This window comes from Schistosoma mansoni, assembly GCF_000237925.1.
Source record: "Schistosoma mansoni, WGS project CABG00000000 data, supercontig 0041, strain Puerto Rico, whole genome shotgun sequence".
NCBI classification, from domain to species: domain Eukaryota; kingdom Metazoa; phylum Platyhelminthes; class Trematoda; order Strigeidida; family Schistosomatidae; genus Schistosoma; species Schistosoma mansoni.
Window position 1 is genome coordinate 137,478 of NW_017386027.1, and position 22,820 is coordinate 160,297.

Below are 22,820 nucleotides of genomic sequence, written 5' to 3' on the forward strand. Positions count from 1 at the left end.
TTTTCATCTATTTCATGTTTCCTTTACTATTTCAGTAGTATGATCTTAGATGAAATGAATCATGATCAATTGATAAGATGGATACATTTTCATGTTGAATTCCCAACAACCTCTAATTAGACAGTCGTTATTATCATAAAACTCTGATTACAATCATGATTATAAAATGAACGAATTCCTCCTTGTTGAATGGAATGTCTAACTACTTAACAATACCTAAACTATGATGATCATGATCATAGGCAATCATTGAAATGTTAACAAACAGTATATCATCTATTCAATCAATGAATGAAGATCCTTGTCGAAACAGTAAGATATTCATGTCACATGAAGAAGCTCTAGTCAAATTAACAGAAAGAACATCATATCCAATATTACAAGAAAATGGTCAACGTTGTTATGGTCCACCACCAAATTGGTATGGACCTAAACCACCAAAAGGTTGTGAAGTATTTATTGGTAAAATACCACGTGATTGTTTTGAAGATGAACTCATCCCCATATTTGAATTAGCCGGTAAAATTTATATGTTCCGATTAATGATGGATTTTAATGGATTAAATCGTGGTTACGGATTTTGTTTATATACTAATCGTAATGATACTAAACAAGCTGTCGATCAATTGAATGGTTATGAAATACGTAAAGGTAAACTGTTAGGGGTCTGTTACAGTATTGATAATTGTCGTTTATTCATCGGTGGTATCCCGAAATCTAAAACAAAAGATGAAATCATGTTAGAAATGTCAAAGGTGACTGATGGTGTAAAAGATGTAATTGTTTATCCAAGTCTAGTTGATAAAACAAAGAATAGAGGATTTGCATTTGTTGAATATGAAAATCATAAAACAGCTGCTATGGCTAGACGTAAATTAATTCCTGGACGAATTCATTTATGGGGACATCAAATTGCTGTAGATTGGGCAGAACCAGAACGTCAAGTTGATGAAAATATTATGTCAAAGGTGAGTTTCGCCCTCATAGTAACTTAAATGTAATTAGCTTATTGATCATAATTGATTGATCACTGGGTGATGATCAATGTCATGCATGTCAAGTCCTTCTTAGTTCTGATCAAATGCTATCGATCAAGTTGCAATGTGGCCACTAGTCTAGGTGGCTCGACTCTGCGTGCACTATGTTGAGATTAGATGGTGGTTGGAGGTGGTCAACAGGAAAACGTTGAACCCGGGTTTCGTGCTACTTGGCTCTCGTCAGAAAGGTGTACCTGTAATTTCGAGGGAACTGGTGCTCCCTGACGGATTCGATCCCGTGTGACTCAGCTTCACAGTCGGAGATGGTACCACTGAGTAGCTCACAGCACTAAGAAGGACTTGACACGCATGACATTGATCACCATCCAGTGATCAATAAATTGTGATTACATCTCAGTCCTACAGGAGGTCGGTCGCCGCCCGAGAAGCTCAGTGGTAATGTCTCTGACTGTAAAGCCGAGTCACACGGGATCGAATCCGTCAGGGAGCACCAGTTCTCTCAAGATTACAGGTACATCTTGCTGACGAGTGCCAACTAAATATTTACTACCCACTTTTTATACCACAGCATCCTTTAGGTAGATATCACACTACATGTTCCATAAATAAATCAAGCGGTAAAAGTAGCATAAGATTATTTTGACGATAAGAAATAATGTTGCAAAAGAATGTCTTGAATTTAAAAGAACTTACAAAATAACATACATAATGATACGATTTACTTTCCAGCAAAGTCGTCTCTCGTCGGCAACGCAAATCCAACTCATTACAAATTAAGCTGATATAGGTACACCAAATAATGCGAAACGTTTTCTTTGAATACATTAGTCTCTACAGCAGAAAGTACAACAGAAACAGTTTATAATATCAAACAGAAACAGCTTTTTTAAAACTTATTGAGAGTTACTTACTTACTTACTTACTTACGCCTGTTACCCCTGATGGAGAAGCATAGGCTGCTCACTAGAATTCTCCATTCAAACCTGTCCTCGCCATTCCTTTCCAGTTCTTTCAAGTTAACATTCATCCTTTTCATATCTGCTCCTATTTCCCGCGTAATGTGTTCTTTGGCCTTCATCCTTTACGCTTCCCTTCCTGATTCCAAGTTAGCACTTGCCTCATGATGCAGTTTGATTATTTTCGTAATGTGTGTCCTATCCACTTACAACTCCTTTTATTAATTTCTTCTTCAAACGGAAGCTGGTTTGTCCTCTCGCACAGAAGGCTGTTGCTGATGGTATCCGGCCAATGAATGTTGAGTATTTTGCGCAGATTTTATATTTTATTTATACACATAAATATTGGTACAAAGAAGCACCAGATATATATGCGCCATACAAATCTCATTTGATTTGTGTGAGCGCTGTGATACTGCTCAGGTGCCCAAACTGAAGCAGGTGGTGTTCTTAAGGGGCCACACCCGGAGCCTTTGAATTAAAGGTCTGATCCACAAGGCAGTGGAGCATCGTAAAGAGATGCATTCTTATGGTAGCCGGTGACCAACAGTTGGTTCATACGCCATTCGTTCCATCAGGATACTGGAGCACATGTGCACGATTGGTTTGGAATCAGGGTTTTTCAACTCCCCTAGGTGGACACGGAGGGTCCACCAACCCGGTTAAAGCGCCGGACATTCGCTTTCGTCCTCTCAATTTCGTAAACAACACCCTTGGTGTGAGAAGTCAGTGAGTAGGACTTCCCTGGCAGAGGCTGTATACGCGTGGCCATGTGAGAGCATTTGGAGAGGGACAGCGGACTCTCCCCACTCTCGGCCGTACCAGGGCATTTAGTAGTTCTCCATGTTTCAGCTACGTACAATAGGACTGTCTTGACGTTCGTATTGAAGATTCTGACTTTGAAATTAGATGACAGTTGATTTGAGTTCCAAATGTTATTCAATTGTAGAAATGCTACCCTTGCTTTGCCAATCCTCAGTATTACGTCGGCATCAGATCCTCCTTGTTTATCAATGATGCTTCCCAGGTATGTGAATGTTTCCACCTCTTCCAGAGTTTCTCCATCAATTGTGACTGGATTGGTGTTCTCCGTTTTGTATTAGAGAATCTTGCCTTGGCCTATGTGTATGTTGAGGCCTATTGATTCAGAATCTACTGCTACATTAGTTGTCTTCGTCTGTATTTGTTCGTGTGTATGTGATAGGACGGCTAGGTTATCTGCCAAGTCCAAATCATCTAATTGATCCTGAGATATCCATTGTATTTCGTGCTTCCCCTCAAATGTCGAAGTCTTCACAATCTAGTTAATCACCAGAAGAAAGAGGAAGTGGGAGAGTAGACAGCCTTGTCTGACACCGGAGTTTACTGGGAATGCATCTGTCAGCTCTCCTCTATGCACCACTTTGCACTGTAGTCCATCGTATGAGTTCTGGACAATGTTGACGATCTTTTCAGGAACTCCATAGTGTCGAAGAAGTTTCTATAATGTTCTCTGGTCCACACTGTCAAACGCTTTTTCATAGTCAATGAAGTTGGTGTATAGTGTCGAGTTTTACTCGACTGACTATTCCACGATGACCCGTAGTGTCGCAATTCGGTCTGTGCACAACCGACCATTACGGAATCCAGTTTGTTGATCTCGAAGTTGGGCGTCTACTGCGTCTTTTATCCGGTTCAGTAACACTCTGTTGAAAACGTTCCTTGGTACTGACGACAGCGTGATGTTTCTGTATTCTTCATATTTGCTGAGATTCCTTTTCTTTGGTATCCTGATAAGGTGTTCTTATTTCCAGTCCGTCGACACTTGTTCTTCCTAACAAATCTTCTTGAATAGAAGGTGAAGCATGTTTGCAGTTACTTCAATGTCTGACTTCAGTGCTTCAGCTGGTATATTGTCAGGTCCTGCCGCCTTCCCCCTTTTGATTTGTCTGGTGGCCATCTTGAATTCTTCGATAGTTGGTGGAGTGACATCTATAGAAAGACGCCCGGTTAATTCAATAGGGCTGGTCTATTCAGCAGTTCCTCGAAGTATTCTACCCATCTTTAACGTTTAGATCTCCCATCAGGATGGTGGGCACTTCCCTACGACTGATTGAAACCTCGAGTAGAACTGAACTTTTAATGTCGTCGTTGTTATCATTGGTGGGCGCATAACATTTAAGAACATTCATTGTGATCCCCTCCCTCTTTATTTTGAATGATGCTTAGATGATTTTGTATCCATGAGATTCTCATCCTATAAGAGCATTTCGTGCTTCTCTGGACAGCATTAAAGCAACTTCTTGAGTGTGTAGAGCATTTTCCTCTTCACAACCGAAGTACAGTAGCATTTCCCCCGTATCTAAGCTTTACTGTCCAGCTTGGGTTCAATGATTTTCGCTGATTTCAAGTACTGCCAGTTTGTAACTCTTCATTTCTGATGCTATTCGACTGGTCTTCACAGTCTCTTACATTGTCCGAACGTTTCATGTACGTATAAAGATTGTTGCTCTGGGCGTCTGTCTCATGACTTCTGGAGAATCTGGGCTTTCATAATGAGGCGTCATAATTCTTCTTTTAACTCCAAGGGCACAGTTTAAGTGGTTTAATTTGATTATTCTGGTTGGCGTATTTTTAGCAAAATTTTTTTCTACGGGATGTGGTTGCCGACCTCATACCGAACCCTCCTCCTTTACCCGGGCTTGAGACAGACAATAACTTTAGAAGAACTACAGGTGGAGTTTTGTTGAGGCACCACTTTTACAAACTTTCAACTGTATATATGTAAATGCAATTCTGTATAATTGTTAACTCCATTTTGTATACATTAAGAGTTCTCATAATAAAACCTAATTACATTTTATGATTGAACTCATACTACTTATAGCATTGATTAAAGTAATACATAAAATAATTTCACTTTTTATAGGTCCGTATATTGTACGTAAGAAATTTAATGTTACATACAACAGAAAATGCAGTAAAAGATCATTTCAATCAAGCAATTCATTCAATGGATGCTGTTGAACGTGTCAAAAAAATTCGTGATTATGCCTTCGTTCACTTTCATAATCGTATAGATGCTATCACAGCATTAAAACAATTAGATGGTAAGTTGTGAAAAAGTGAAAGAGATTTATATCTCATAAAAATGAATTTCATTGCTTGAGTTGAATGAATGAATTGTAGAGCTTGAAGTATCCTTCCAGACAACATCACCTGCACAAACATCAGATAGAATACAGCTATGGATTTTACTACACATGACTAGTAGCTAGTTCTGTCGTCCATTGTTTTGATTATTTATGGTTGACTGTTGTTCCGTAATTATCTCCTCACTGACCATTTATCCTCCTCTTTGAGTTGATCTTAAGAGAAATTCAAATGACTCACCGCTATCTATAGTTTGTGTTGATGATGATTTTTCTAGAATGCTAATAAGATCATAACAACGAACGAACCTACTGTGAATAACATTCGTTAAGAAATTTTAAACTAACAAACAGAGAATTTGAAGCTTCATGAGACAAAGTGACTTTAGTTAGACGATTATAAAAGGTTAGCAGATACTAAACAGCATCATTGACTTGTTATTCTTCTTCACCACGATTAGATCCTTACAACATATAAGTGATAGATAACAATAAATGTGGCTTCACCTCATTTTTAAACGATTAACATTATTTCATTTGGTTGACATAAAATTTAGTCAACTGCACATGTTCCTGAACTCTACCCCTAGTAGAGCAGTTGATGATCACCACTGAAGAATCATGTACTTTCATCCAACATCTAACAATTTCTCCCTTTTTCATCACAATGGTTATCGAAATAAAGTAAGCCTGTGATATCAGGTTCCAGCAATTTACACAATGATAACACACTATTATAATGCTCATTATAGTAGGATAGACTAGCCATTTTTAAAATAACCAGTGGATGAATGTTATATCTCATTTCACTCATTTGAGTAAGGTTTCGAATTCCGTTATATATGATTATAGAGATAGATAATGAAGAATATTTGTATCCACCTGATATGCTAATCATTAAATTGAGCCAGCTAAGTAGATTGATTGATTTTCAAGTCTCTTTTATTTTGAACAAGATCATAAGCCCATACTTTAAAAAAATTAATGAAGTTTCAATTTACTGCGATCACTAGTGTATTTTATTCTGATTCAATTAGGTTTATGTATCAAATTGAGTTAATATGCGAGTTGATGAGACTATACAATGTACAAAAGATTGAACCTTTGTCTTTATACATTTATACTACTGAAATAAATAAGTAGTCAAAACAGTGTAAATAATTAAATGACGAACATATAATAATGTCTGAATAATGGTGAATACCAGTAAAATTGGAGATCATTAACACAGAGTTTCCTGTCTTTCAAAAACAATTGCCAATCGTTAAAAATTTTATACAACTTAAGAATTATCTACAAGCATTCAAAGCAAAATACAATTTAGAATCCATCAAATAAGTAACTACAGAACATACATGAACTGATGTAAAGATATTCTCAACAAATGACATTGTTCATGATTTTGTTAACAGTTGAATTCTGCAAATAATGACTCTCATTTCCATCATAATCAATAAAAATTAATTCATCTTTGAACCCTAGATTAATCTACTTTCAGGAAAAAGTGGTACTACTTACGACTGAAGCAAGTAGTGTGAGAATTTAAACAAAAAAAACATATTGGAAGAAAGCATAATGTATTCACCATGAGACTGTCAAGTATATGAAGGCTAAAATTCTGTTTTTTCTAATCATTTATTCTATAATTATACCTCTTCTTAATAACATATACCCGATGAATTTATTGTCAGTATACTGCATTTATAATCGATTGGTTCCAACTAGCACTGTATATCATAGTGTAGTGTATGAAAAACACGAGTGGATCAATCGATTGTATTTGACAAGGAAATTACAGAATATCTCAGTAGAATCTGACAATCATTCAGTGAACAGTTATTTGCAAACTGTGAATCCTATGTCTCAATCTTAACCATTTCTTCTGCAAATATCCGTCCACCATCCAGCTCAGAGAACAAACCCACATCAAAATCCGTTCATAGTCTCCGAACATTATTGTTCATGTATTTTCATACCAATTGCCTTTCGTTTCAGTTCCTTCCTTATCGACTTTCTACTGAAATGCATTGAATGCCCAACCATCATCATATACAACTTGTGTGATTATAAGTAACCCACACCACAGTAGCATAATTCTTACTATATTATCAGTCTACATTTATGATATGGTATAACACAGTCTGGTCTTCAACAACGAAAGCTAATTTGTTAAACTTTTTTTCATTATTCTATTACTAAATTTTGAATAACCGTTAGACAGGTACTTGAAGCAATCATATAATGAAATGATATATCTGCACTTGAACTTAGTGGATTCAGGTGCCAATGTCACTGTCAACACTGAGATGCGAGTACATCCAGTTGATGCATTCTATACTGAATAAAAAGCACATATTGATAATTCTACCATTATAAGCAAAGATGGATGATGGCTAGCAGTGGAATCTAGTTTGACGCGTGTTTCGTCGTGTTTGGGACTCGTCAGCTGGATGTACCTGCATCTCAGAGTTGATGTTTACTCTAGGACACGAACCCAGTATCTTTCGCTTCAAACGCCATAGCATTATCCACTCAGCTACTGAGTCCCGACAGCCAGTTGTTTGTGCAATGGGGTGAAGTTTGAATTCACTTAGTATTGTTTGTTTGAATCTACCCATTGATCTTTAGGATTGCAAATGGTCAGTCTCTTATTGGCTTATGTGCATACTACGCGTATTGCCTTGATATTGCCTTAATTTACAAGTATTATAAGTAAAGATGGATAGTGACTAGCAGTGGAATCCAGTTTGACGCGCGTTTCGTCTTATTTGGGACTCGTCCATTATTCATAATTCAAAAATACTCAAATCTAAGCTAAATAATTTCCGTGATATAGGCTTCTCCTGCAAACTCGTTTCTTTTTGTGGCTTATATTTGGGAATAATTTGTTTGTATATATGATTTATATGACTGATTGCTTATTATTATTTGTTTATATAAAACTGTATTGGGGTCATTGATTCAAAAATACTACATTTTTGATAGAAATGTATAGTTACTAGGTAGTTACTAGGTAAGATATTTTCTATTTTATTGACATTTCATTCAAATATCTAGTTTATTCTAAATACTTTGAGTATCCTAGAAATAATCAATGAAATAGTTTCTTACAATTGTTATGATAATTTTGAAAAAAAAGCTATCAATAAATTGGATAGAACTAGAAAGGAAGGCACACGACAGTGTGGTTTGGAGAATGCCGGTCGGCGCCCTATGCTCCATTGAGAGTAACAGACGTAAGTAAGTAAGTAAGTAACTGATGAACTAAAGAATAATGATCACTATCACAGTTATTAGGTGAGTTGAGAAAGCCATCGAAAGTCACTTGATACATTTGAGCCATGTGACTTTAATTTGTGATGCTATAATACTCACTTTAGATAATACTTCTAATTCGTAGGAACCATTGTTTGTTATCTAATAATAATTATCATGATGTAAATAACTGAGAACTGATGAGTAACGTAGGATTCTGAACACACATTATCCAATATCTTAGTCGGAGGCTTTACTATCCAAGCACTCAGGTTGTGACCGATTCCCTTTAAGATCAAAGTATTCACATCGATTGATGGCTGAAAAGTAAAGAACGTCATGTTAGCCTAGTTTTTAATTTTGATTTGATTTCTGTTAATCGAGTTGCAGTGAAGATTCACTTTTCGTGGACTTTGTAATGATGACTATGCTGCAAAGTTGTCAATAGAATTAAATCAGCATTAGCAATTATGAAAATATGACATATGTTAATACCTATTAATATATATATATATATATCCTTTCACGTTGCAATCATATCACTTAAGTGTGCAGTCACGACCTCCTAAAGAGTCCCTATCGCTAAAAAATATCAGTCAAGTTTGGCTTACAGCTGAATATCTATAACTACATAACACTGAAGTGAAAATCTGATTCTTAAATGGGTGATCTACAGCAGATGAATTATGACAATATTGTGGTTGAATAGTTTGAAATTAATTTTAGTCATATCCATCTTATGAGAAAGATACTTTAATGGATTTAATAGTTGAGTTCATGAATCAACTTAAGCTAGACTGCTGAGGAGTTCTACACTGGAACGAAACAGCCGTCCATTGCTTTCAGGTTTTCCATGATGGTCTAATTTTAACTGACTCATGAACTCAACTATTAAATTGCATGAATTTATTTATTCTTCAGGTGATAAATGGATGCTACATTTATAGGGTCTTTTATTACATGTTTCCATACTTATACTGTAGTGAACAGAACACAGTTGGGGACGATCGACTAAATTCTGATAATCATACAGTAGTCAACAGTTAATTTGCAAAATAACAATCAATTGTCTTAATCTTCACTGTTCCTTCTGCAAATATCAGTTCGTCTTCTCTGATTTCATTGTTCGTACATTTTTCTACCAATTGTGCTTCATTTCATCTCTTTCTTTATCAGTTTTCTGCCAAAATACTTTCTATATCTGACTATGACCATATACTACTTATATGGATATAAATAGACTACACCAATATACTACTAATATTATCTTTATTAATAAACATATTGACTAGTTTAAGTTATTTTATTGATAGGCACGATATTTGATGGAGCACAAATTGAAGTGACTTGGGCAAAACCTGTTGATAAATATGATCATTTAAGAACAAATCATAATTCTCAATCAGTTTTAACAATCAATCCAAACTATACTAATTATTTCAATGGTTCATGTTTACCTTTAACTACTCAACAACAAGCCATATCATCATCATCATCATCATCATCTTTATCGTTAGTCGGTTCATCGAATACATTCACCATATCGTCAACTTCATCAGGAATAATCTATTCTAATTCAATATCAAATAGTACACCTTTACAGCAATTACATCATCTTAACTCTTATCCTTTCTCTTCAATAATCAATCAATCAATCATATCATCAAATTCATATCATTTACATAATACTTCAAGTTTTTTCACACAAACAACTATGTATGGATATCAAAGCCAATTGAATGCAATGCTTAAGTATACTATTGGTCATAATTCATTATCATTCAAATATACTACTTCTTCATCGTCATCGCCATCATCATCATCATCATCATCGTCATCATCATCATCATCAAGTATATCCTCTTCATCTATTATGTCAATTGGTAACCCAATGAATATACCATCAACAATGAAACATTCTAACAATAATAATACTGATAATACAAAAAATATTTTAATCAATAAATCAATCAATCAATCATCATCATCATCAATATTGAATCGAATACGTTTAAATGAATTATGTCAATCCATTTCAACAATGAATATTGAAAAGAATAACATTCAAAATTCAAGATATAAACAATCAAAACAGCAATTGTTTCATTCATCCATGTTGAATTCACAAAAAGAAAATAGGTAATTCACAATAGTTTTCAATATTTAATTTGCAAGTCAATCTTAAATTGTACCATCATTGAAAACTTGAAAGTACTGGATGGCCAGTGAAATCAGTGAAGTCTAATCTGTGTGAAGTCGAGAAAGTTATTTACCTTAGACAATGGACTAAAGGTTGTACATGATCATTAGTCGATTGAAGTTAGACATTAGCATGTTAAACGTTCGCAAACAAAACCAAAGGTCCTGGATTGAAGTGCCGTGTGCAGGATTGCTAATGAGCACTTTTAAGGAGTCCCATGATAAGACGTAACGGCTGTCTAGTGCTTCCAGATTTTCAATATTGGTCTAGCTGTGATTGACTTATGAATTCAATTGATAAAATTATTAATATCTTCACAAATCCTCATTCCTTTAGAAATTCTTAAAGATTTTCTACTAGTATATACAATCGTAGTTCAGTTCACATTCAAAGGTGAATATTTTCTCTAGATCGACGTTGTTGCTATGACCAGTTCGTTAAGGTTATTATTAGGTGACGTGTTTACGGCACATGTTGAAAATCTAGCTGAAGACCTATTCGAAAACATGTCCTTTTATCAGAGAAATGTAGATGACATTTTAGTTATCACTGAAAGAAAAGAGGGTATTCATTTTCTATCCTATAAACTAAACACACATCAAAATCACATCAGTTTTCATGTGAAGAGAAGGAGAACAATCAACTTCTTTTCTCAGATAAATATATAATTGTAAGAGAAGATAGCTCAGTCAAACGATTCAATGTTAGAAAGTCAACCGGGACAAGTGGGTACCTTAATCATCATAGTTACTGCTCAGTTCAATACATTTGTGTTTTGATAAAGAGTCTATTTTTAACCAGATTGGTCGTATTTGTACAAATGATGCCATTAGTGACGAAGTCATGGATAGCCCTTAAAAGCTAAACATCTTTGGCATAAAAGAAGTCAGTCAAAATCAATCTACATTTCAGAGGTAAGTTAAATAGCCTCGTATTGAAACAAAGACGTAAATCGGTTGTTAACAAAACGTAATATTTAAAAAAAGTTATTATGAAGGAGAAAACAAGGTCTTTGCTTCACCAAAAACCTAGAAGACGATTGCGTCACATACCACTGTGTTTACTAGTTTCAACGTGTGTGTGTGACCACACATACAAAAGGGATAAGAAATCATGATCTGAAAATTAGGTTGTATGAAAGTGCACGTAAATGGTCGCTAAAACAAATAAAATCAAAATGGCCAATTCACATGTCACTACAAGAAGCCATCGTCTTTTCAATATGTTAATTTCTGTTACAAAGTTTGTATCTTTGATAGCAATGAATCATGATCGCATTACATCTCAATTTGCTTACAGTGTTAGGAATCCGAATTATTGAAATCCTATTCAATAGAGTAATAGGATCCTCATTTCTGTGGGACACGACAATGCTATGTTGGATCCTTGATGGAGCTTAGGATGTAAACTGTTGTGTACTGACAATAAGATGGAATAGCTATATAATATCCCTTGATTTCAAATGTTTGCCTAGCTATCGCTTACTCATGATATGTAATATCTTGTGAACGACACACGATACTCTCTCATTGTTTCTTATTTACACCTATCTACTTTTAGTTCTTCTGAGACAAGTACTTTATTACAACCTTTATTACAATCAAATCAAAAGAACTTAAATGAGAGATTATTCGTTTTAAATTCGGAAAGTGATAAGCGATTGAATATTGATCAGTCCAGTAGAGACGGTCAACAGATAACAAATGCTAACAAAGTAAGTTATATACTTTAAATGTAAAGATTTTTAAAAATATTTTTCAAAGTTGAAATCATGAGTCAATTGAAGCTAGACCACCATGGAAAACCTGAAAGCACTGGACGGCCGTTTTGTCCTATTGTGGGACTTTTCAACAGTGAGCATCCCGCCTCGAGAGATTCGAACCCATGACCTACCAGTCTCGCGCCATGGTGGTCTATCTTCAATTGACTCATGATTTCAAGTTTGAAAACTACTGAAATCTCCACAAAACCTCTTCTGATTTTTAAAGATGCAAAGTTCTGTTCAGATTTACTGTAAAATACACATGAAGTTCACACAGACTAATGCAAAGAATATAATCATCATACTGAACGAAAGTTAAAATTAACCAAACTGAATGACATTTAGTCTTTGTTACTTACTTCCTAATGCCTGTTATTCCTCATGCAAGAGCATAGGCCATTCACAAGCATTTTTCATACAATTCTATTCAGGGCAATCTTTTCCAGTTCATTCCAGCTGTTATTCATCCTTTTGATTTCTGCTTCCAATTCTCGACTCAGTGTATTCTTTGACCTTCCTCTTTTACGTTTCCGTTCAGTTACAAATATAATGACCAGAAATAATATTAAACCAGAAAATATAAGACCGATATCATACTGATTATGAGAAAATATTTGACGATTTGGATGGAAGAAATTAATGGAAACTTTTTCAACACTATTGTGTATCTGAGAAAATCGTCAACATTATATGCAATTTATACGACGGATTACAATTCAACGTCATTCATGGAGGACAGCTGACAAACGAATTCCAAATGAGGACCGGTGTCAGACAAGGCTTACTCTTACACTTTTTATTTTGTCTGGTGGTTGACTGAATGACAAAGACCTCGACATCTCACGGGAAGCACAAGAAACAATAGATAGACTGAATGCAAATAGACGATTTGGATTTCCCAGATGACCTGGCTCTTCTATCCCATACACACCAACAAATGCAGATCAAGACAAAAAGTATAGCAGCAGCATCTCCATCAATAGACCTCAACATGCACAAGGAGAAAACTAAGATCCTTAATTACAACATAGAGAACCTGTGAGAGATGTGGAAACATTCACGTACCTGGCCCACATCATCATCGATCAAGAAGGAGGATCCAATGCAGACGTAAAGGTTAGGATTGACAAAGTAAGAAACACGTTCATATTATTGGAGAACAACATATATAACTCAAAACAACGGTCAACCAATGTCAAAGTCACAATCTTCAATACGAACATCAAGACAGTTCTACTATATGAAGCTGAAACACGTGGAGAACTACTACAACCATCATCAATAATGTACAAGTATTTATAAACAATTGTCTGCGTAAGATATTGAATGTCCGTTGATCGGATAACATCAGTAACAGTCTACTGTGTAAGATAACAAACCAGATTGCAACTGAGGAGGAAATTATGAAAAGATGTTATAAGTGGATAATGACAGATACTTAAGAAATCATCAAACTGCATCATGAGGCAATCGCTAACATGGGATGCTGAAGGGAAATGGAAGAACAAATAAGACACTTTGTTGAGAATCGGAATCAGACATAAAAAAGGTAAATTGAAAGGTCTGCCTAAGACATGGTTGTATGAAGAATGTTGGTGAAGGGCCTATGCTCCTCCATGAGGGGTAACAGACGTAAGTGAGTAACAGACGTAAGTGAGTAAGTATTCAGAAAAGAATTTCAATCTACTCGTTTGTTCAGATTGATGATTTACTATGCCCATGAAGAACAATATTGAAATGACAATTATTAAGTGAATTTATCATTTAAACATCTTTAAATTCATACCATTAATGTATGATAACACAGCTAAGTACTGTCACTATATAATCCATTTAGAGGATTCATTTACGTAGTTGTATCCGAAGAAATAAATTTACGGAATATTTTATGAATACAGTGATCTTGAGTGTTGTTAGAGCTGTCTGGCGAAATCTCTGCACAGATTCAAAAAGTGCGTTTGGCTTTTGCCAACTTACATCACCTATGGCGAAGACGAGATACCCGTCTATCAATTAAGGGACGAGTATACTGCGCAGCTGTTCGCTCTGTTCTAATTTAAGGCTGCGAAACGTGGCCATCAACAATAAAAGATACTCGTAAGTTACTGGTATTTGACCACAGATGTCTTAGAAATAATGCTCGCATCTGCTGGGATCAGATTACCACGGCGCGCTATGCCGACTAGTATTGGTGATGGTTGGAAGAGAGTTAAAAACGGCCGAACCAAAACGTGGCATCAGTGCTTGAAGTCACTAACTTCTAGTCTGAGCCATGTTAGAAGATGCAGGCTACTTGGTTGAGGTCCATGTGACTATCGGATTACGTCCAACTCACAGATCTTAGCTAAAATATTAGTCAACCTAATCGCTAAAATTGAACCACCATATTTAAAGACCTCTGGAGCCAATCCATCTGAACCAGCTGCTCTTCCTTGTTTTAGATTAGCCATAGCCATTTGAACTTCAGCTAGAGTTGTGGGACCTACTTCAATGTTCCATCCAGAATGTCTGGGAATGGTGGGTAACTGTAGGATAACCGAAGGCCAGCTTAAATGATCAATAAAAAAGTGTGCACACACATACGCTCACATAAAAACGGTCAAGGTTGATAAGCGAATAATTAACAAGGTCAAAATGTAGCTTGAGAAGGATGGATAAATCGGCCTGTCCGGAATCTAGAATAAGGTATATGGGCTTAACATAACAACCAACACTATAGTAGTTTTGTTTAGATTTTTTTTCATAAATCGCTACTCAGAATGACAATTGTCTTTCTATTAAATTGAATCAATACATTCTGAAGTTATTATACAGAAATATTTCCCCTTAATATTTTCATTGTTGGAAATTAAGTACTTTACATGTCTCTTGGACATATTGTCATGAATTGTTTTCAATAGTTGATATCATGAGTCAATTGAAGCTAGACCAGTATTAAAAACCTGGAAGCATTGGACCGTTTCGTCCTATTGTGTGGCTCTTCATCAGTACTCATCCATGATCCCATCTCGCAAGATTCGACCCCAGAAGCTATCAGTCTCGCGTGCAAGCGCTTAGCCTCTGGACCACTGAACTTGCCGGCATCCAACGGTGTTAATTCCTGACTTCAACCAATCCACGAAATTGGCCGATACATTCAATGTTGTATTCAGTGAGTTGTTATCTCACAACAGACCTGGTTAAACTCCACTGGTCCCTGCTTGTTTTGATAACGATTTTTATTTGATCTTTCAACCATTATTCTTTATCAAATAATGATAATAATGAATAAAAAATGTTTATTTATTTCAAATATGTTTATCAAGTTATTAATAGATATTTGTGTCAAAAATGGACTTGGTTCACCGAATTTCACGATCCTGACACAAAGTTATATGAATCAAATCTATGGGAAGAAAATGAATTTATACATCGGACAAGTAAGTTCTAGTTAACATATATAACCTAATTTGTTAGTTCTATTTATTGCTCTGGTACGGCCAAGATTGGGGAGAGTCCACTCTCCCTCTCCAAATGCTCTCATATGGCCACGCGAATATATAGCCTCTGCCCGAGAAGTCCTACTCACTGCCTTCTCGCACCACAGGTGTTGCTTACGAAATTGAGAGGACGAAAAGTGAATGTCCAGCGCTTTACTCGGGTTGGTGGACACGTAAAGTCTACCTGGGGTATTTGGAAAATCCTCACTCCAAACCACTGGTGTACATGGGCTCCAGTATCCTGAGAGAACAAATGGCGTCTGAATCAATCGTTGGTCACTGGCTACCATGAGACTGCATCTCTTTACGATGTTCCACTGCCTTGTGGATCAGATCTTTAGGTCAAAGGCTCCAGGTGTGGCCCCCCTAAGAAAACCACCTGCTTCGGTTTGGGCACCCAAGCAATATCATAGCCCTCACACAAATGAACTGACATTCTTTTGTGTGGCGCATATATACCTGGTGTCCCCTTGCACCAATATTTATGTGTTTAAATAAATAAATACAATATTTATTTGATAGTTTTCTAAGTTAGATGATGTTAAAACATTTTAATAAAAATTAAGATTAGAGATATAGTAATACCATTCATTTCTTTGAGGTTAACGTGTGATATATGCTACTAATGTTGACAGATAAAAGTACTATCTATCACCTGTTGATAGTAAGTTAAAAAGATTGAAGAAAAGAAAATGAGAACAGTGAATGATTGATGTAAAAACAAAAGAACAATAAAGTCTGAGACAATTGATTTACATTTTGCAAATAAAGTATTTTCTGTTTGGTTCTCAGTTATTACGAAGATGTTCTGTAATTTTGTATTCAAATACATACGATTGCTATCCCAAGGGGCTTTTTGTGGAGATTTTAGTAATTTTATATAGTTAAGATCATGAGTCGTAGTCAGTGGAGATAATCCATGTCATGTAGAGATAGATATCTACCTCAGTACAATGGAAGTTGGTCGCGCAATTTGGTGGATTGGTTGAGGTTAGACATTAACACCGTTGGATGCCGGTTGGTTCAGTAGTATATCGGTTAAGTGTTCTGGTGCGAGGCTGGTAGGTCCTGGGTTCGAATCTCGTGAGTCGGGATCGTGAATGTGCACTGCTGAGGAGACCCACAGTAGGACGAAACGGCCGTCTAGTGCTCCCAGGTTTTCATTAGTGTTCTAGCTTCAATTGACTCATGATCTTAACTATATAACATTCGATTGTTCCCACTTGTGTTCTCGTTCACTACAAGCTTTTTAACATAAATGATAGTCATATACGTTTAAAATGTAAGTACCATTGAATTTCAAGTATACGATATTTTGAAATCGTAGTATCCGCGAGACTTGAAGGTCTTGGGTTCAATGTTTTAGTTACTGTGAAGTACTGTGTGAAAATAATTCCTGCAGTTTTCGATATTTGTTTAGGCAGTTATCAATCATTGGAATGCAATAAAGTTAAAACAAAAAAAGAATATGATCGATTTTTCATAGCCTTAGTTATGTTGTTCAATTCAAATAGTGTAGTGAATAGATAGCGTTTATCAGAGCTCTGTTATATTTTAATAGGCAGCATTTTGAACAAGAATCAAGCTATACGTTGACTTGTCTAGGCATTTATATATAAAAATTTACGAAGATGAACCAGACAAATCGAGAGATAAGACAAAACAAAACAAAAAAAACAATGGATAACACCCTAATTCATAATAAATCAATCAGACGGTAGTAGATTTGGTGAAAGTGCAGTCATTCATTCTTCGTTTAGGATCTTGAAGCAATACTATATGATGAAACGAATGTTGATTCTGATTTCAGAAATGAATATAATTAATAATTTTGGTATATGTGCATCTTGTGCTCATTACCGAAATATCGCCTTAATCCATAAGCATTATAAATAAAGATGGATGATGTTTAGTAGTGGAATCCGGTTTAATGCACGTTTCGTCCTATTTGGAAATCGTCAGTTAAATGTACTGGATTTGAGTTTTGAAATGAACATCACCTCTGGGATGTGAGCACATCTAGCTAACAAGTCCCAGATAGGACAAAATGCGCGTTCTATGTTCCACCGACAGATACTATCCATCTCTGTTTATAATGAAGCTCCTTGGTTCTCTATAGACATATCCTAAGAATTTAAATGAACCCTTAGGCAGAAATTGGACCGCCGTTTAAATAAAATGCAATAGATTTTGATAATTTCCTTGAAGAAGCTTCAATAAATTTGCTGAACGAACCGTTTACATTAAATTTTAATCACTGAGATTATTTAAAATATACCTTTTCCATTTTATTTATTTATGTACTTAAATTTTAACCTTGACACAAACCTATAAGGACATTTTGGTTCTCACAGCTGAAATCATGAGTCATTTGAAGCTAAACCACCATGGAAAACCTGGACGGCCGTTTTGACCTACTGTGGTTCTCCTCAGTAATGCGCATCCACGATCCCGCCTAACGAGATTCGAACCCTGGATCTATCAATCTCGCACCAGAGCTCTTAACCGATAGACCACTGAGCCGTGATCTAACGGTGTTAATGTCTAACTTCAACCAATCCACGAAGTTTGAGCAACCGTTTACTAATTGTCTTCAGTGAGTTGTTATCTCACAACAGGCCTGGTTTAACTTTACTGGTCACTGCTTCTCACTAGAACTCCAGGACATATATCTTGAAGTCAGTCCCTAGTGAGCATATGATTATAGATTACAAGAAGTTTTGTGGAGATTTCAGTATTTTAACAGTTGTGATCATGAGTCAATTGAAGCTAAACCACCATAGTTCATTTTTTTTATTTGTTTTTTTTCAAAGATCTTTTTACCACTTCTAAATCGTCAATTCACTTCCAAGTACCCATCCATCACTATAGAAAAATCATTACAGTCAGTTAGTGAATTAGCAATCATTTGGTTAGTTAATTATCATTTCATAAGTGACAGTAATCATAATAATAATAATAATAATGGTAATAATAATAATAATATTCATTCAACTACATCTTTCAACTACACAAATCAGAATAAATCATACCCTTCATCGATACCTTTCAATCAGTTTACAGAAGATTTTCATTACAATAATTCATATACCAACAATAGAAATCATTTAATAACTCCATTAACAATTGGTACAGATTTAAGTAATATCACTAGAAATCACAAAAATAATCATGATGATCTTGACATTCATGATCTTGATCCCATTCATCATCAAAATAATCATCATGATCCTACAGTATCCTTTAAATCTCCCAATAATTTCACAAATATCATTCATGATCTTGATCCCATTCATCATCAAAATAATCATCATGATCCTATAGTATCCTTTAAATCTCCCAATAATTTCACAAATATCATTCATGATCTTGATCCAATTCATCATCAAAATAATCATCATGATCCTATAGTATCCTTTAAATCTTCTAATAATTTCATAGATACCATTCATGATCTTGATCCAGTTCATCATCGAAATAATCATCATGATCCTACAGTATCCTTTAAATCTAATAATTTCATAGATACCATTCATGATCTTGATCCAGTTCATTCAGATTTAATGTATGATAAAAATCATAGTTGTGAATCTAAAAGAGATTCATACTTAAACAAAACGATTAGCCACAATATCAACAATGTAAACTATAATACTGAACTAGTTTCATCAAATATACTAACATCCTACCGTAAAACTCACAACTTTCAATCATCCTTACAACAGGATCAGAATGCAATTCATGACAAATTGTTAAGTAAGTATTTTCTTCGTATTACAGTTAAAGTGATCAATATTTTACCCAAAAAATGATTTGGAAATCGTTTTCTGGCAAAATTCGACTTACAAGTCCTCATCATGCCTCCTAGATCATGGCAACCATCCCATGTACTAATGTGAGCAGTAATGAGGGTGGTGGAGATCGGCCTAATCAACCATTTTATCAATACCCGAGAACGATCACGAATGTTACAAAGAGTTATTGCATAACTTTTGAGGGTTCAAAAGAGTTGTAAAAAAATGAGTCTGCCTAAATAAAAACGAAACAAACAAAAAATGGGTTGTTAATGTTATGTAATGGTTCTGCGTCGTGGATGCTCACTGCTTAGGAGTCCCACAATAGGACATAATGGCCGTTATACAGTGCTTCCTGGTTTTCCATGGTGATCTGGCTTTAATTGATTCACGCTTTCAACTATGAAAATACTAAAATCTCCACAAAACCCCTTCTAATTATTGTGAAATTGATTGCTTGATAAACTCTATTAAATGGTTTTAGTAGGCTTTGAACTTTTCTATTGGTTTTTGTAACTATAAATGTATCATCCATATAATGACCATAAAATTCTAGTTTCCCTAATACATCTTCTAGCGGTCTGTTTTCTAATTTTGCCAGAAAGAAATCAGTTGGGATTGGGGATCCCATAATAACAACGACGCAGCACCTGTAAAGTTCTTTATGAGAAATAATATCTATTTATAGTATATCTGGATATGATTCCTTTACAGAGGAGGTGGTGTGCTAATTGCCGTTCCTCGATTATGTAACTAGAAACATATGTAATCAACTATTTGAAATCAACTATTTGTATAAGAGGTACATTCGTAAATAAAATGGATACACAGATAGACATTGTGAATTTCCTGTTCACCTTCAAATCGCGAATTCCATGAACATATTCAAAACTATCTTTTAGACTATGCTATAGGAAATCTTTGTGTAGTGTCTTGAGATATTGAATTAAACATTTTACAGTTCAAGTGTAAGGCTGAATGAATTTGTAGATCAGTTTTGTGTAATTTTTGTAGGCTATAAAGTCTAGATGTCACCTTACCTAAAGGTTTGAGTTTTGTTTGTTATTTTGATCCACATATTTTTGCACTATTATAATTATTATTGGTTTAACAATAATAACAATCTCTGAAGTACATGATTAACTTGCTTAACATTCAACCTACTTTATTGTCTAATTAATTATTGAATTCAGTCTTGAGTGAATACAGTGGTCTTGAGTGCTGTTAGAGGTATGAGGGCAGTTATCACTTCCCGGTTGTTCACACGGTGGGAGGGTTCTTCTAGAGGTACCTGAAAAGGAAAGTGGGTTAGAAGTGGTCTGAATGACCTGAAAGCGTGACCGCACTGCCCAAGGGACAACTGACTAAAGTCGATCACACACGACCTCTTTGTGGGTTACTTTTTTGTTAGCTCCATAACTGTTTGGACCTTACCGACACAGGACCTACCAGTCTCACCTGCGAGCGCTTAACCTCCAGACCACTGAGCAAGCCGGCATCCAATGGTGTTAATGTCTAATTTCAACCAATTCACGAAATTGAGCAACCATTCACCAATGTCTTCAGTGATTTGATATCTCACAACAGATCTGGTTGATCTCCACTGGTCGATGCTTCTCACTAGAATTCCAGGATATATCTCTTGAAGTCAGTCACTATTGAGCAAATTATTATAATCAGAAGGGGTTTTTGTGGATATTATAGTTATTTTAGTAGTTGAGATCATGAGTCAATTGAAGCTAAACCATGATGGAAATCCTGGAAGCAATGGACGGCCGTTGACTCATTATCTCAACTATTAAACTTACTATATAACCCAATAAAACCCCTTCTGATATGAATCATATGCTCACTAGTGACCGACTTCAAGAGGTATTTCCTGGAGTTCTAGTGTGATGTAGTAGATCAGTTGAAGTTGAACATTAACACCGTTGTATGTCAGGCGGCTCAGTGGTTTAGAGGTTAAGCACTCGAGCGCGAGACTGATAGGTCATGGTTTGGAATCTCGTGAGGCAGAATCGTGAATGCCCACTGCTAAGGAGTCTCACAATCGGATGAAACGACCGTCCAGTGCTTCCAGATTTTCCAAGGTGGTCTAGCATCCATTGACTCATAATATCCACAAAACTCTTTCTGATATTTCATTTTTCTTTTAAAATTTTGATATTTTTAGACAATAACAATAATGATATGAATATGAATTCTTCAATGTTAAATGATTCATTATTCAATAAAATCGAATTGAATTATGATAAATTCAATTATCCAAATAGTAAATTATTAAATGTCAATGATTCGAATGAAATAATTTTGAATCATAATCCATTTAAAATGAATGAAAGAAAATTAGTGCAATTTACTTCATCATTTGATCTTAATCATTATGTAAGAGGGTCTATGAAAACGAATCACATTGTGAATCATGATACTACTAATACTACTACTACTAGTAGTAGTACTACTACTCCTACTAATACTTCGACTACAGATGGTAATAATAATAATGATAATAAAAGTATAAATAATCAATTACAAAATACATTTGAATTGATGATGACATATGACTTAAATGATACAACTAGTTTAAATCATTCATTGAATGGCTTTGAAATGATGCATAATGAGTTTCCTAATTCAGAATTATCATTATCATTATCATCACCGACTTCATTTTCATCGTCGTCGTCGTCGTCATCATCATCATCATCATCTTCAATATCATCTTTATTAAAACTAAAAACATCAGGAACTTATCCAGAATTAATTCAGTCTATTTCATTGAATTAAAAGTCAGTATACATAAGATCCATTTAGTCAAGTTACCGATAATATTCTAATTGGTATCTATGACTATTTATTTAGCTTTTCTGTTGTTGACATACATATCGAAATGGCATAGTAACTAGTAGAAATTCTGTTTTGTTTTGTTTTTTTTCTTTTTGTTTTTTTGTTTTCCCCTAGTTACTAATTAATAATGGTATATATAAACTTATATCTAATTAATAAGTAGTATAATTTTTATCCATAATTCTATTCCTTTAAAAGCTTATTTTAAAACATAAAAAAGAGACTGTTGTACAGTTTGATTATATAATCAATGAAATAAATGGAACAAAAAAAGAAACAATCTTTTCACACTGCATAGTAACTATTCATGTATCAATCAAATTCAAATTTCGGCGCTTCATTGTACAATGTTTCAATAAATTTGAAAATATTCATTCATCTTTATCTCATCAGTAATC

General features: G+C 35.0%; 1 protein-coding gene across 1 annotated transcript; it reads left to right on the top strand.

Moving 5' to 3' along the window:
• Positions 1-254: 254 nt before the first annotated feature.
• On the top strand, positions 255-22,818 carry Smp_142220 (apobec-1 complementation factor, putative; the record flags this gene model as incomplete). The annotated part of the gene is made up of 6 exons (XM_018790648.1): positions 255-968; positions 4,863-5,043; positions 15,618-15,721; positions 18,838-19,537; positions 21,749-21,960; positions 22,621-22,818. 6 exons carry the CDS (start codon positions 255-257, stop codon positions 22,816-22,818), a joined length of 2,109 nt encoding a protein of 702 aa, XP_018646047.1.
• Between the last annotated feature and the right edge of the window lie 2 nt (positions 22,819-22,820).